The sequence below is a fragment of the Sesamum indicum genome, linkage group LG4 (genome assembly GCF_026168435.1).
Source record: "Sesamum indicum cultivar Baizhima isolate 11 linkage group LG4, ASM2616843v1, whole genome shotgun sequence".
Classification (NCBI taxonomy): domain Eukaryota; kingdom Viridiplantae; phylum Streptophyta; class Magnoliopsida; order Lamiales; family Pedaliaceae; genus Sesamum; species Sesamum indicum.
In genome coordinates this window covers 11,054,248-11,066,043 of record NC_142660.1, presented here as the reverse complement: position 1 = coordinate 11,066,043, position 11,796 = coordinate 11,054,248, and the positions used below count along the sequence as shown (strand labels likewise).

Genomic DNA, 11,796 nt, shown 5'->3' with positions numbered 1-11,796 from the left:
CTAATTATATTAAAATTAAAAATAATTAAATTTATAATAATAACAATATATATAATACTTATTAAGAAAAACAAATAAAACAAAATTAATGCTAACATGGCTGCCAAAGCGGGCGTGTTAGCCTTGACAAGCCCAGAACCAAAGAAAAAATAAAAAATTTAAACTCGAGTTGTGGATGTAGGCTTTTTTCTTTAAAAATAAAATTTGTGCTCGACACAAATTTATTATAATATTTAAAAAATATTATTTGTATAATAAAAAAAAATTAAACTGCCTTCTCTCTCTTTCTCTCGCAATAATCGTTCTTTTCTGAAAGATTACAATTTTAGTCCTCCTACCTGCCCACTTATTGTGTTTTGGTTCTCGAAAATTTTTAGACATGATAATATTAATTCTTAAATTTATATATTTTTAACAATTTCATTAGATTTGGCGTTAAAATTAACAACAAATATCACAAAATGTGCACATGAATTCCTTTTATTAAAAAAGGAATAGATTTCACAACTTGTGCTCCATTATCTCATTTTCTCCAACTCCCTCATTCTTACTCATATAGTTTTCACTTGATTTTTCTAAATTCATCCATAATTTTATATTATTCACTAACTCAAGCCAATATTTTTTATTTTCTAGTAATAATGATAATTTTATGGGTGAATTAGCATAAAGTGGGTGAAATGAGTGATTTTAGCAGTACTTAAGAGATGAAGATAATAAAGGGGTTATGGCAATGATTAAGATTGAAAGAATGGTGAATTAAGTAGTAGTAGTGAGATTGGAAGCGTATGAATATGATTAGCGTATAGTGAGGTGAGGAGTTTTTCACAAAACCGGGGGGCAAAAGAGGAAAAGTAGGCGGCGGGGGGTTGAAGATTGAAGAATCAAGAATCAAGAATGAAGATAAAGGCAGCAAGCTAGAGGCAGAGAGGGGGAGAGAGAGAGAGAGAGAAGAAGAGTGTATGGCAATTGGGCGGCGGGAAGGCTGAATTCAGCTGAAGAATCTGACTCCACCCTCCCAAATCCAATCCAAACCAAACGCACTCAGTCATCATCTTCCTCCTCCCCCAACAATCTTCACCACTTGTTTGATATACCAACCAAATCGCATTCATGTCTTTCTCTCTTCTCTCCCTTTCTTCCTCTTCTCTCTCCTCCCCTCTTACTAGAAAATTTCCCCCTTTTTCCGAACTTTCTTCTCCATCCTCCACTCTTTTCCCTTTCTCATCTCCCTCCTCAACTACTTCCCTCTTTATTTCCTCCATTTTTAACCGTACAACCATTCATCCTCCCACATCTCTTTTTCCTATCTCCTCCTCCTCCTCCAACTTCTCTTCTTCTATGTCTAGTGGCACAGACGCCACCCCTTCTCCTGATTTCTCCCATGACACCACCCCTTCTACCTCTGCCACTGATGACGACTTAGCAGTATCTGATTCCGACGACGATGATGCCCCACAAGACCACCCCTCCGATTCTTCCTCCTCCTTGCCCGATAGATGGCATGTCTTGGGCCTTGGCCAGGCTATGGTAATTTCATTCCTTTTTTCTAAGATTTCATATCAGGAATGTTAGTAGAGAATATATATTTGCAATGTAAAGTTGCAGTTTTCTGGCTTCCCATTTACTCATTTCTTTATATCATTTTCACCAATGTTAGGTGGACTTTTCTGGTATGGTTGATGATGAATTTCTCGAGAGACTTGGATTAGACAAGGGTACAAGGAAAGTAGTGAATCATGAAGAAAGGGGTAGAGTTCTACGCGCCATGGATGGATGCAGCTATAAAGCTGCTGCTGGTGGTTCTCTTTCTAACACCTTGGTGGCCTTGGCTAGGCTTGGTGGTCAACCCATTGGGGGCCCTTCGTTGAATGTTGCCATGGCTGGCAGTGTCGGAAGTGATCCATTAGGTGGATTCTACCGGTACACTTCATCTAGCATCTTTTCATATCCTTTCAACTTGTGCTATTTCTTATTTATCAAAAAAATAAAAATAAAATTCCGTGATTTCTTTCTTGGATGAACTCACCGCTATCATACTTGTGCAAGTGCTCTGTTGGAATCGGATTGGTTTAGGATATTCTTAAGTTACCACTTGGTATACTTTATGCCTTTTTTATTTTGTCTTTTGATCACGTCTAATGGGTTCTATGAATTTATTTTATTGAATCATTTACATAGATCAAAACTCCAGCGAGCAAACGTGAATTTCCTTTCAGCACCAGTGGATGATGGAACAACAGGAACAGTTATTGTTCTCACAACACCGGATGCTCAACGAACAATGCTGGCATACCAGGTCAGTAGCATTTTTGTTAATGAAAAAAATTAGGGGTTCCATTTACTGAACAGCCATGACTGTCTTTGAAAGATTGTATGAACGAACACCCAATTACAGGGCTCTTCAGTGTGTAAACTTTGCAGTTAAAAAAATTAGGGGTTCCATTTTCTGAACAGCCACGACTGTCTTTGAAAGATTGTATGAACGAACACCAAATTACAGGGCTCTTCAGTGTGTAAACTTTGCAGTTATGTGGTAGAAATTTCCTCTGAGTACTTTCATACAGATAAAGTTTGTAAGATTGGAAATATTTTGTTCTTCCAAATGGCCGTGTTATTTTGTAGATTAGATTTGGTGGTCCTACTCAGGATCATCAGAATATATATTTTTTCGATTTAACAATTTGATTAGTATTTTCTCTTTCCAAGCATATAAATGTTCATGAAGAAAGTGGAAGTACAGTATATACCATGAGAATTCATCAAGTCGAAGAAGTATAGTATGTAACAGAGAGCAATGTTTTCAAGATATATGTAAAAGACAAGGAAAGCAAGGAATTATTGTAGTTAACACTGAGTAGTACTGATGTTCCCAACAGTGTCTCATTTAATAAGTACCAGCCAGAAAAGAATTAACTGAGAAAAATTTACGATAAAAGATTTTTGGTTTGGTCAGCAATGTAGACTGTCAGGCAAGTTGGGCAAATCAACAGGATCAAACAATAGCAAGGTTGGTGCTTAATTATACCAGAACTCTATTTTTTCCTTTTCTTTAAAAAAGAACACAAGATATCTCGAGTTTGGCGCTAGAAATTATTTTATCATTTCAAATTCATATAACGTAAAGCTGCTAAAACAACTTCTTATAAACCAAGTTAGATATTAGGTGTTACGCGTGCACTGTAAGGCGCACTTAACATGCGTTGGGCCCCATCTGAAACTAATAATGTTTTGGCTGATCCAACAAGTAGAATAGTTAGAAAATAAGATGAATATTGACTGCATGGATCTGTGGGCTGTATCTGATGCAGCGGAATGAGCTTAATCTCATAATTTGTGAAGTTGGGCTGTATGTTATCCCAAAAATGGCTGAATTATCCTTTTCATCATTAAAGGATTTTGTAAAAGCTTGTAGACTGGTTAACGTGTTGTTGTTTAGTTACAATTGTCATTAGGTCAGCGTCATAATTGGTGTAACCATAGTTTCGGAATCCATTACAACTTTTATCATCCTAACAATTGAATTGACAATCCTCATCCTGATTTTATTCCGATTCTGACGTTTTATGAAAGTTAGATAGTTCCACAAATTGCTCAAAATTGCTTCTTTTGATAAAACCAGGGCATGTCTTCAAGGGTAAACTATGATCCGTGCTTGGCCAGCTTGATATCCAAAACAAGTATATTAATTGTTGAAGGATACTTATTTGAATTTCCTGACACAATCAAAACAATTGCCATGGCTTGTGAGGAGGCCCGCAGATGTGGTGCTCTGGTTGCCATCACGGCATCAGATATCACCTGCATTGAGAGACATTATGATGATTTCTGGTAAATATCTTCTAATATATCCAATTCTTTATATTTCGTCACTTGTCAACATGCGTCGTAAAAAAGATGTTCACTTCAATTAACTGAATTGGCAACATGGATAAATAGCATAATTCTTTTGCATAGATGCATTGCATCAATTATATTTTCATGAATTGTGAAACATTAGTGTCAAAATGTGATTGTTATTGGAGTCTGTTTCACATTGAAATGGCTTTGCAAACTGAAATAAGTACTCGAATTTAAAGATTCGGGCTGACTTTTGCGGTTTTGTGTCAGACTTGTCTTTATTCAACTTCATCCGTATTTTGCTTTATATGCCTTGTCTTATTGGTCCTTTTAATGTACCGTGCAAGAGACTAATGCATCTTGGTTGAATTTTTGAGATTCCGCTTTAGCTGTTTGTTTTGGAAAAGATTAAACAAGAAAAAGTGATGGAAGATATTGATGTCTGTTTTTGGATATTGACACTAGGATATTATTTGGAATTGTCTCTTCAGAAATTTAAAAGGGATTATCTGCCTTGGTTCATCGCTCATTTCAAATTTTATTTTCTCTATCAGGGATATCATGGCAAATTATGCAGACATCATTTTTGCAAACAGTGATGAAGCCAGAACCTTTTGTCATTTTTCCTCGAAAGAAAGCCCTATTTCAGCGACAAGGTACCTGAGCCATTTTGTTCCGTTTGTTTCAGTCACAGACGGGCCTAAAGGCTCTTATATTGGTGTGAAAGGTGAAGCTGTTTACATCCCTCCATCACCTTGTGTGCCAGTAGATACTTGTGGAGCTGGAGATGCGTATGCATCTGGTATATTGTATGGTTTATTGCGTGGTGTATCTGACTTGAGAGATATGGGTGCATTAGCCTCTAAGGTTGCATCCGTAGTTGTTGCACAACAAGGAACTCGGTTGAGAGTACAAGATGCTGTAAAGTTAGCTAAGTCATTTGCATTCCATCAAAAAAGCTCCGCTGTATGGTCTGATGTAGGTTCTGATCAAATTTCCAGCCTTTAACTGTTTAACTGATGAAAAGTGGAATGATAAGAAAGGGAAGAACCACTTGAGCGTGCCAACCATCCATTTGAATATTTCAATTTATTGGAAGATCTCTTTATTGTTTACTGAACTGTGTATATTGAAAAGTATTTGTAATTAGCTTGTACATTTCAGGCGTTGTCCTCTCTTTTATTGATTTTAGGTTCACCACTCTCATCTATTTTCCTCTGACTATGTTGTATCATCACACACTTTAATATTTCTAGCATCCGTGTCCATGTTATACTATACAGAACATGGACAACACACTGCTTTTGTTAATTTGCAATTCCAGCAATCTCTTCCTTCCTTTGACAAAGCTCAGTATGCGTGTGTGCTGGAGTGAAAATGAGAAAGCCACAGGTTGAACTAAGAGTTTTAGTATTCGATGATAAAGCGTCCTTTTGGAGCTCTGTGAAGAACTCCTTTCCTCCTTGGCTGTGCTTCTGTAACTGGTCATTGTTGCAGAGGGTGTGGGGGGGGGGGGGGGGGGGAACGTGGTGAACCTTCAAATTTCAATCTAGCTGCTTATTTTTGCATCGACATTGGAGTCTACTCTTCACCACCAACAACCTCCCTTCCTACAACTAACTCAACAAGGATATATTTTGATGAATGTATGTATGAATGCAATGAATGTATGTATGAATGCATAAAACCATATGAAGTCGTGTTTCATTCACCCCATTGGATCTTGGGAAGGCCGAGTTTAAAATTATTTGCATAGACTGAGAGTGTAGTATGTGGTTGGGAGGAATGGAATTGGAACGTGGTGAAGCTTCAAATTTCAATCTAGCTGCTTGTTTTTGCATTGACAACGGAGTCAACTCTTCACCACCAACAACCTCCCTTTCTACGACTCGCTCAACAAGGATATATTTTGATGAATGTATGTATGAAACCATACGAAGTCGTGTTTCATTCACGCCATTGGATCTTGGGAAGGCCGAGTTTAGAATTATTTGCATAGACTGTGTGTAGTATGTGGTTGGGAGGAATGGAATTGGAGAGCGGGTATTGTGCTTCTCTGCTTCTCCTCAGCACTCAGCTTCAACAAAAAAAACCCCTCCCAACTTATGTATCCATTTTCTGCTGTGGTGGAAGCAAACACTGGTTTATTTATTTTGTTTTCCTTCGTATTTTTGTTTATAGATCTAATATCATCATCGTCATCATCTTCAGAAAGATAAAAAGGGTTTGGTGTGCATTTCTTTCCCCTTTGAGGTTATTTTTAGTTAAATTTCATTGCTTTTCGACTACTTTCCATTGTGATGGCTGTTATTTAGAGTTGGGCGTCATTTATAATCCTATTAACGCCACTAATTGCAAAGTAATTCCCATTAAATCTTTCTATCACAGCTACGAGACCTGAACATTTAGCCAATAATACTGAACAATTCCATTTCAGTTTCACTAAACTACTAACAATATAAAATGGAAAGTTTGTAGAATGACATTGTTAATCCCAAAATGACCTCTCTAAATATAATTATACTTCAATTAGTATATACAAGACTTCATAACCTTACTGTATCAGCCCAACATAATCTACAAGAGACGTTTTCCATCGACTCTTGTGTGCTATGCATACAACAATATGATACAAAGAGTTGGCCAATCTGCAAATGTTGAACGAGCAAATTATTGAGGTCGAGAGGAGAACAAATACACTGAGATGACTTCAAACCTTATTTTTCTTTTAAATTGTTCATTTCCATCAGTGGCTGTGACCTGCATAAACAATGACAATCAGAGGCAGCCAATAAACACAACAAAAAGGTCGTAATTTTGTTGTCTAGGACATTATAAATTCATTTGAAGAAAAAACACAAGGCTGCATGGAGCAACATTGATAATATAAGCCTGTAAAGCATAAACTTGATCAGAAAGTTCACAATCACTAATGATCCAAAAATAAGTCCACTAAACCCTTAACATGACCTGCTTGCTTTTACTATGCTACTGGGTCCGTATTTTAATAATCATTGGCATTTTCGCTCTTTTTCTTATTACTGTTACTGTTATTACTACTTACCAACTTAATTTTGCTTGACTCACAGGGGATAAGGGCCTATGTACTAGGTACAGGGTGAATTAAAAAAGTGTGTCGCGAAGACAGTGGCCATCAACATTTATGACAACCAACATTAAAATGTTTAAGTAAAGCAATGGTTCTGAGATGCAGAGACTAGTATATTGATGAGACCTAAAGTTTTAAGGATTCAGCGGAGTGTCCTAAAATCCAGTAAGAGAAGTACCCATGTCTCAACTGATCACACAAAGGACATCGAGTTTAATAGATTTCTTTCTAATTGTACCAACTCATAGAACTTCTGTTGGCTTACAACTACTTGACTAGTTCTAGCACGATCAGCTGAATATTGCCTCGTACATCAGATGCTCTACATAAGCCTAGCTGCAATATGGGTGAATGAGCTTCTGCCTGTCCCAATGTTATCTCATTACATTCACTTATTTTAAAGCATGTTGAAGTCCCTAATATACATGGTAAAGACCATAAGTTTGGTGATAGAAGGTTTGGTTTCCTCTGAAGTCTACACAAATTTGCTTTGTAATATACAGCAAAGTGAACAAGAATATCTCGCGTGATGTGCATGCTTTAGAGCCCTATACAACTTCATGGTCATAGTGTAATGATGTAACTAATCTACATGAATGGTCAATCAAACAAGTCCAGCATCATAACTAGATGCCTAGACATACCAAATTGATGTGTGACTTATACCAAGCCCATTACAGGTAAGTATCATTCCTTTGAATCTCGATAAATATTCCTGTATTAGCAGAGGTAAAATCCAAATCATCAGCAAGCGAAGCGACAAAGATCCATGATCCCCGCAAGGTTAATATAAAAATGACGCTTCAGAGAGAAGAAACAATATATAGGATGAACAGGATACATGACACAAAATTACTTACCCGCAGAGTATATTTGTCAATCTCATAATTTCCATTTAGATCATACTCCAGTCTTTTATCTGGATCACTCAACACTACAAGGAATTATTTTGAACAAAATGTTAACATCGCATGTTCCGAAGAGATTAAGACAGTCAAACATATCTAAATGTAGAAGAGTCCTATGGCAACAAGTAACAGATGCCTGCAGAAGCAGGACTAGTTATCCTTGCAAACCCTATCATGTTAAAAGCCATAGGATTGTGGTGAACAAGAACGAATTCTTTGGAAGCTCTTTTTCAGGTTGCAGCCTGCTAAAACATGCACTTTCAGATCCCAATGCTCCAAGTAGCACTCAGATGTCATACTACAAAAACCACCCCCCACCCCACCCACCCAAAAAAAAACAGTTGGGTCTCTTCTCATGCTTCTTGAGACATGGAATTGAACAAAGACAGACATGTCAAAGCAACTTAATTTATCCCCAGTTAATTAGTAAAAACAAGGTAAAATCCACTTCCAGCTTATACAAGTACAACTACCAGGATTTCGGATGAATAGGAAATCAAGAACCAGTATGTGCAGATAAACAATCACCAGTATAAGCTTCATTAATCTCTTGAAATTTTGCAGTAACAGCACTATCACCCTTATGTTTGTCAGGATGCCACTTCTGCACATCAACAGAAGAAAAATGAAGTAAACCCCTGATCAGCATCCATCATCCATTATGAAAGCTGATGAAGATGGGGGATCGAATTCATTAATTGGATCTAAACATCAGAGTAGCTTCCCGGAGAAGAAAATCTACCAACCAATGCAAGCTTGCGATAATTCAAGCGTATCTTCTCATCAGTTGCATCATAATCCACTTCTAAGACCTTGTAGTAATCCTAAAACAATAAAAAAGGCCTCTCATTAGCTATGTATTAAGTTAGAGAATAGATTTAAACAGGCCCGGCTCTTTGTTTTCCTCATAACATAAATAGGGAAGAGGAAAGGAACACACTAATAAAACCTAGAAGCTTATCGTTTGTGAGATACACCAGAAAGATGAAGAAAGACTTGGGGTGAGAAGAGATGGAGGTAGATCCCCTTGCTAAAGACAAAGAGAATGCGAGACAAGATTTTGTTTCTTCCTGAACATATTGTGCTGCAAGCAACAAAGGGTAAAAGGGAACGCCCCTTTTGCAGCTTAATTGCAAAAGCTGCTGAAAATTTAATCTTTAGTCGCATTAGGGCGTTGAAATAAAGATGAGGATGGTGGAGATTAGTATATGTAAAACGAGAATCAACAGATAAAGATGAAAAATGAAAGCAAAAGAGGGAACAAGTTTGGAATTGAAAAGCAAGCAAGAAAGTACCTTATAAATGGGTTTATGGTTGGCGTCCATAAGCTGTGAATTATGGAACTCAGAGAAAGAGAAAGATTCATTTCATGGAAGAATGTTTGAGATATTCAGTCACTCGTTTGATTTGTTTTGGGGAAAGGAAAGGAAGGAAGGGGTGGAGCTGTATTCGCCACAATTGGGGATTTTGATTTTTGCTGTAATTTTGTGATGATGATGGGTCATTTTATCATTTTTAATTAGATTTTCCTCTTTTTGCCCTTCTTCTCTTTCTTCTAACAATTTATTAATATTCTCTTCCTTGATTACTTGTTGTTTTTCTGTAATCACTACTTCCAAGAAGCCAAATATGAATTCAAGGTAGCTCATGTAATTCAATATATTAAAACAATATTTTGTAAAATAAATGGTGTTTTTATTTAAATATAAAAAAAATAGGATAGCAAAAACGATCAATTAATTATATTATAAATACATTACACATACTTTATAATTAATTGATTTAGATGGCGCACGCGAACAACGAGTCAGTCAATTGGAATTGGTTGCTTGTCGTCTTCTGTGCCAGATATGTATTTTAACTTGATAATGTCGATGAATCAAATATTTATTGCCCAACTCCTACTATATATATATTATTTTCTTGTTTCTCCTACCACACATCTTATCTACTACTTCACAATATTCTATCACTAATTGCAATCATGTCGTCCTCCACCTCCAACACCTCCTCTAAAACTGCTGCTGCTGCTCCTATCATCACTTGCAAAGGTCTCTCTCTCTCATCTATCATCTCTCTCTCTCTCTCTCTCTATATATATATATATATATTCATATTATAGCTAGCTATGCATTATGCAGCGGCCGTTATCTGGAAGGAAAATGAGAGTCCAAAGGTGGAAGAGATACAAGTTGAGGGTCCCAAATCAGGAGAAGTGAGAGTAAGGATGCTGTTTGCTAGCATTTGCCATACGGATGTCCTCGGCTGCAAAGGTTTCCCTACCGTAAGTACTACATGTTCATTCATGTATCTATCTCCATATATATAATTAATAATAATCTTGTTTCATCATCATCATAGATACATCGTCATGTATTGATAACTACTACCTACTCTTCATATATGTCTCTCCATCTCCAAATGATCATCAGCCACTCTTTCCCAGAGTTCTAGGCCATGAAGGCGTCGGGTATGTATGTATATGTAATTTAATAATTAACATGATGCATGATTTAATTATAATAATATTTGTTGGGAATGTATATATGCAGTATAGTTGAAAGCATTGGAGAAGGAGTGGAGCAGGTGAATGAAGGAGATATAGTGATTCCTACTTACTTGGGGGAGTGTGGGGAGTGTGAAAACTGCATGTCCGGAAAGACTAATCTGTGTCAAACCTACCCTCTCCAAGCATTCACCGGTTTAATGGGGGACTCCACCTCCAGGATGTCGATCCAAGGCCAACAGCTCTATCACTTTCTCAGTTGCTCCACCTGGTCTCAGTATACCGTTGTCGACGTTAACTACTTGGTCAAAATTGATCCAAACATACCTCTTCCTCATGCCAGTTTCCTTTCATGTGGTTTCACAACCGGATTTGGGGCGGTGTGGAAGGAAGCCAAGGTGCATAAAGGATCTACTGTTGCTGTTTTGGGGCTTGGAGCTGTGGGATTGGGAGTAAGTTAATAAACATTTTAATTATATATATATGTATTCGGGTTGATGGATATCGTGATGGATGATTAATTGTAACATATATATTCGGATTGATCGATCAGGTGATTGAGGGAGCTAGAGTTCATGGGGCATCTCGAATTATAGGGATTGACATCAATGAAAGTAAACGGGCAGTAGGAGAGGGCTTTGGAATGACTGATTTTATAAACCCCAAATCAGATAAGTCCATATCAGAACTGGTAAAACAACTAACAGGAGGGTGTGGAGTAGACTACAGCTTTGAGTGCACTGGAGTTGCTCAATTGGTCAATGAAGCTCTTGAGACCACAAAAGTGGTGAATACATATATCTATCTATCTATCTATCTATCTTCGTATAGCGCTAGTAACACGCTAGTTGGTGATGGATGATGATACGTACGCGTACAGGGAATAGGTAAAATTATGATGCTTGGAGCAGCAACAGATAAAAGCGTGGAGATCGACTTTGTGACATTGTTGAGTTGCAGAACATTCAAATATGCGGTTTTTGGTGGGGTGAAGGTGCAATCAGATCTTCCCCTTGTAATCCATAAATGCATCAACAAGGTAATTACCAACTTTGATCTACATATATCCTCCTCTATATGAATATGATGGATGATATAAAATAAATAAATGCTGTGTCTGTTTGCAGGAAATCCAAAATTTAGACAGGCTTTTAACGCATCAAGTAACATTGGAAGATATTAACACCGCGTTTCAGCTGCTCAAGGAACCACAATGTGTAAAGGTTGTAATCAACTTGTAAGAAGAAGTGCATGAGTACATGCATGCATACTCTGGTTGTAGTAGTGAGCATCAATACATATATATGTAGCTGTTTGGGTACAGACTGGTGGGAAAATGGCAAATGGGGCAAATGGCATGTCCATTTGAAGATATGTAAGAGGTGGTGTTGTCTTAACTCTTAATTACTTTGAATTGTTGTTAATGTCCTCCA

At 37.2% G+C, this 11,796-nt stretch overlaps 3 protein-coding genes across 7 annotated transcripts; 2 read left to right on the top strand and 1 right to left on the bottom strand.

The window, feature by feature from the left end:
* Positions 1–846: 846 nt before the first annotated feature.
* Positions 847–5,046, top strand: NARA5 (pfkB-like carbohydrate kinase family protein). The gene is made up of 5 exons (XM_011077469.3): positions 847–1,530; positions 1,661–1,923; positions 2,182–2,299; positions 3,623–3,831; positions 4,395–5,046. Exons 1-5 carry the CDS (start codon positions 1,114–1,116, stop codon positions 4,846–4,848), a joined length of 1,461 nt encoding a protein of 486 aa, XP_011075771.1. The 5' UTR covers positions 847–1,113; the 3' UTR covers positions 4,849–5,046.
* A 1,225-nt stretch (positions 5,047–6,271) lies between these two features.
* LOC105160198 (Chaperone DnaJ-domain superfamily protein) lies at positions 6,272–9,370 on the bottom strand. 3 transcript variants are annotated; one of them, XM_011077468.3, is made up of 7 exons: positions 9,153–9,359; positions 8,604–8,681; positions 8,386–8,461; positions 7,810–7,883; positions 7,594–7,664; positions 6,557–6,600; positions 6,326–6,488 (listed from the first exon to the last, which is right to left on the bottom strand). In XM_011077468.3, the coding sequence occupies exons 1-6, from the start codon at positions 9,180–9,182 to the stop codon at positions 6,558–6,560; spliced, it is 372 nt and encodes a 123-aa protein (XP_011075770.1). In that variant the 5' UTR covers positions 9,183–9,359; the 3' UTR covers positions 6,326–6,488; position 6,557. The 3 variants fall into 3 exon arrangements, with proteins under 3 accessions (XP_011075768.1, XP_011075770.1, XP_011075769.1); XM_011077466.3 differs by lacking the exon at positions 7,594–7,664 and having other exon boundaries at positions 6,272–6,488; positions 9,153–9,370; XM_011077467.3 differs by having other exon boundaries at positions 6,326–6,600; positions 9,153–9,356.
* Positions 9,371–9,752: 382 nt separating this feature from the next.
* LOC105160197 (CYP enzymes assisting alcohol dehydrogenase) lies at positions 9,753–11,796 on the top strand. Of its 3 annotated transcripts, XM_088880188.1 has the most exons (7): positions 9,753–9,908; positions 9,999–10,141; positions 10,290–10,327; positions 10,410–10,815; positions 10,917–11,150; positions 11,244–11,402; positions 11,491–11,796. In XM_088880188.1, the coding sequence occupies exons 1-7, from the start codon at positions 9,842–9,844 to the stop codon at positions 11,602–11,604; spliced, it is 1,161 nt and encodes a 386-aa protein (XP_088736314.1). In that variant the 5' UTR covers positions 9,753–9,841; the 3' UTR covers positions 11,605–11,796. The 3 variants fall into 3 exon arrangements, with proteins under 3 accessions (XP_088736314.1, XP_020548830.1, XP_088736315.1); XM_020693171.2 differs by lacking the exon at positions 10,290–10,327 and having other exon boundaries at positions 9,767–9,908; XM_088880189.1 differs by lacking the exon at positions 9,753–9,908 and having other exon boundaries at positions 10,000–10,141; positions 10,219–10,331.

Excerpts from the sequence above, each read along its gene's own strand:
- NARA5 (XM_011077469.3), top strand. The coding sequence starts at position 1,114 with ATGTCTTTCTCTCTTCTCTCCCTTTCTTCCTCTTCTCTCTCCTCCCCT. Across the intron at positions 1,924-2,181 it reads CCATTAGGTGGATTCTACCG|ATCAAAACTCCAGCGAGCAA; the intron begins GTACACTTCATC and ends TCATTTACATAG. Across the intron at positions 3,832-4,394 it reads AGACATTATGATGATTTCTG|GGATATCATGGCAAATTATG; the intron begins GTAAATATCTTC and ends TTTCTCTATCAG.
- LOC105160198 (XM_011077466.3), bottom strand. The coding sequence starts at position 9,182 with ATGGACGCCAACCATAAACCCATTTATAAG. Across the intron at positions 8,462-8,603 it reads ATTATCGCAAGCTTGCATTG|AAGTGGCATCCTGACAAACA; the intron begins GTTGGTAGATTT and ends GTTGATGTGCAG. Across the intron at positions 7,884-8,385 it reads GATTAATGAAGCTTATACTG|TGTTGAGTGATCCAGATAAA; the intron begins GTGATTGTTTAT and ends AATTCCTTGTAG.
- LOC105160197 (XM_088880188.1), top strand. The coding sequence starts at position 9,842 with ATGTCGTCCTCCACCTCCAACACCTCCTCTAAAACTGCTGCTGCTGCT. Across the intron at positions 10,142-10,289 it reads GCTGCAAAGGTTTCCCTACC|CCACTCTTTCCCAGAGTTCT; the intron begins GTAAGTACTACA and ends AATGATCATCAG. Across the intron at positions 11,151-11,243 it reads CTCTTGAGACCACAAAAGTG|GGAATAGGTAAAATTATGAT; the intron begins GTGAATACATAT and ends GTACGCGTACAG.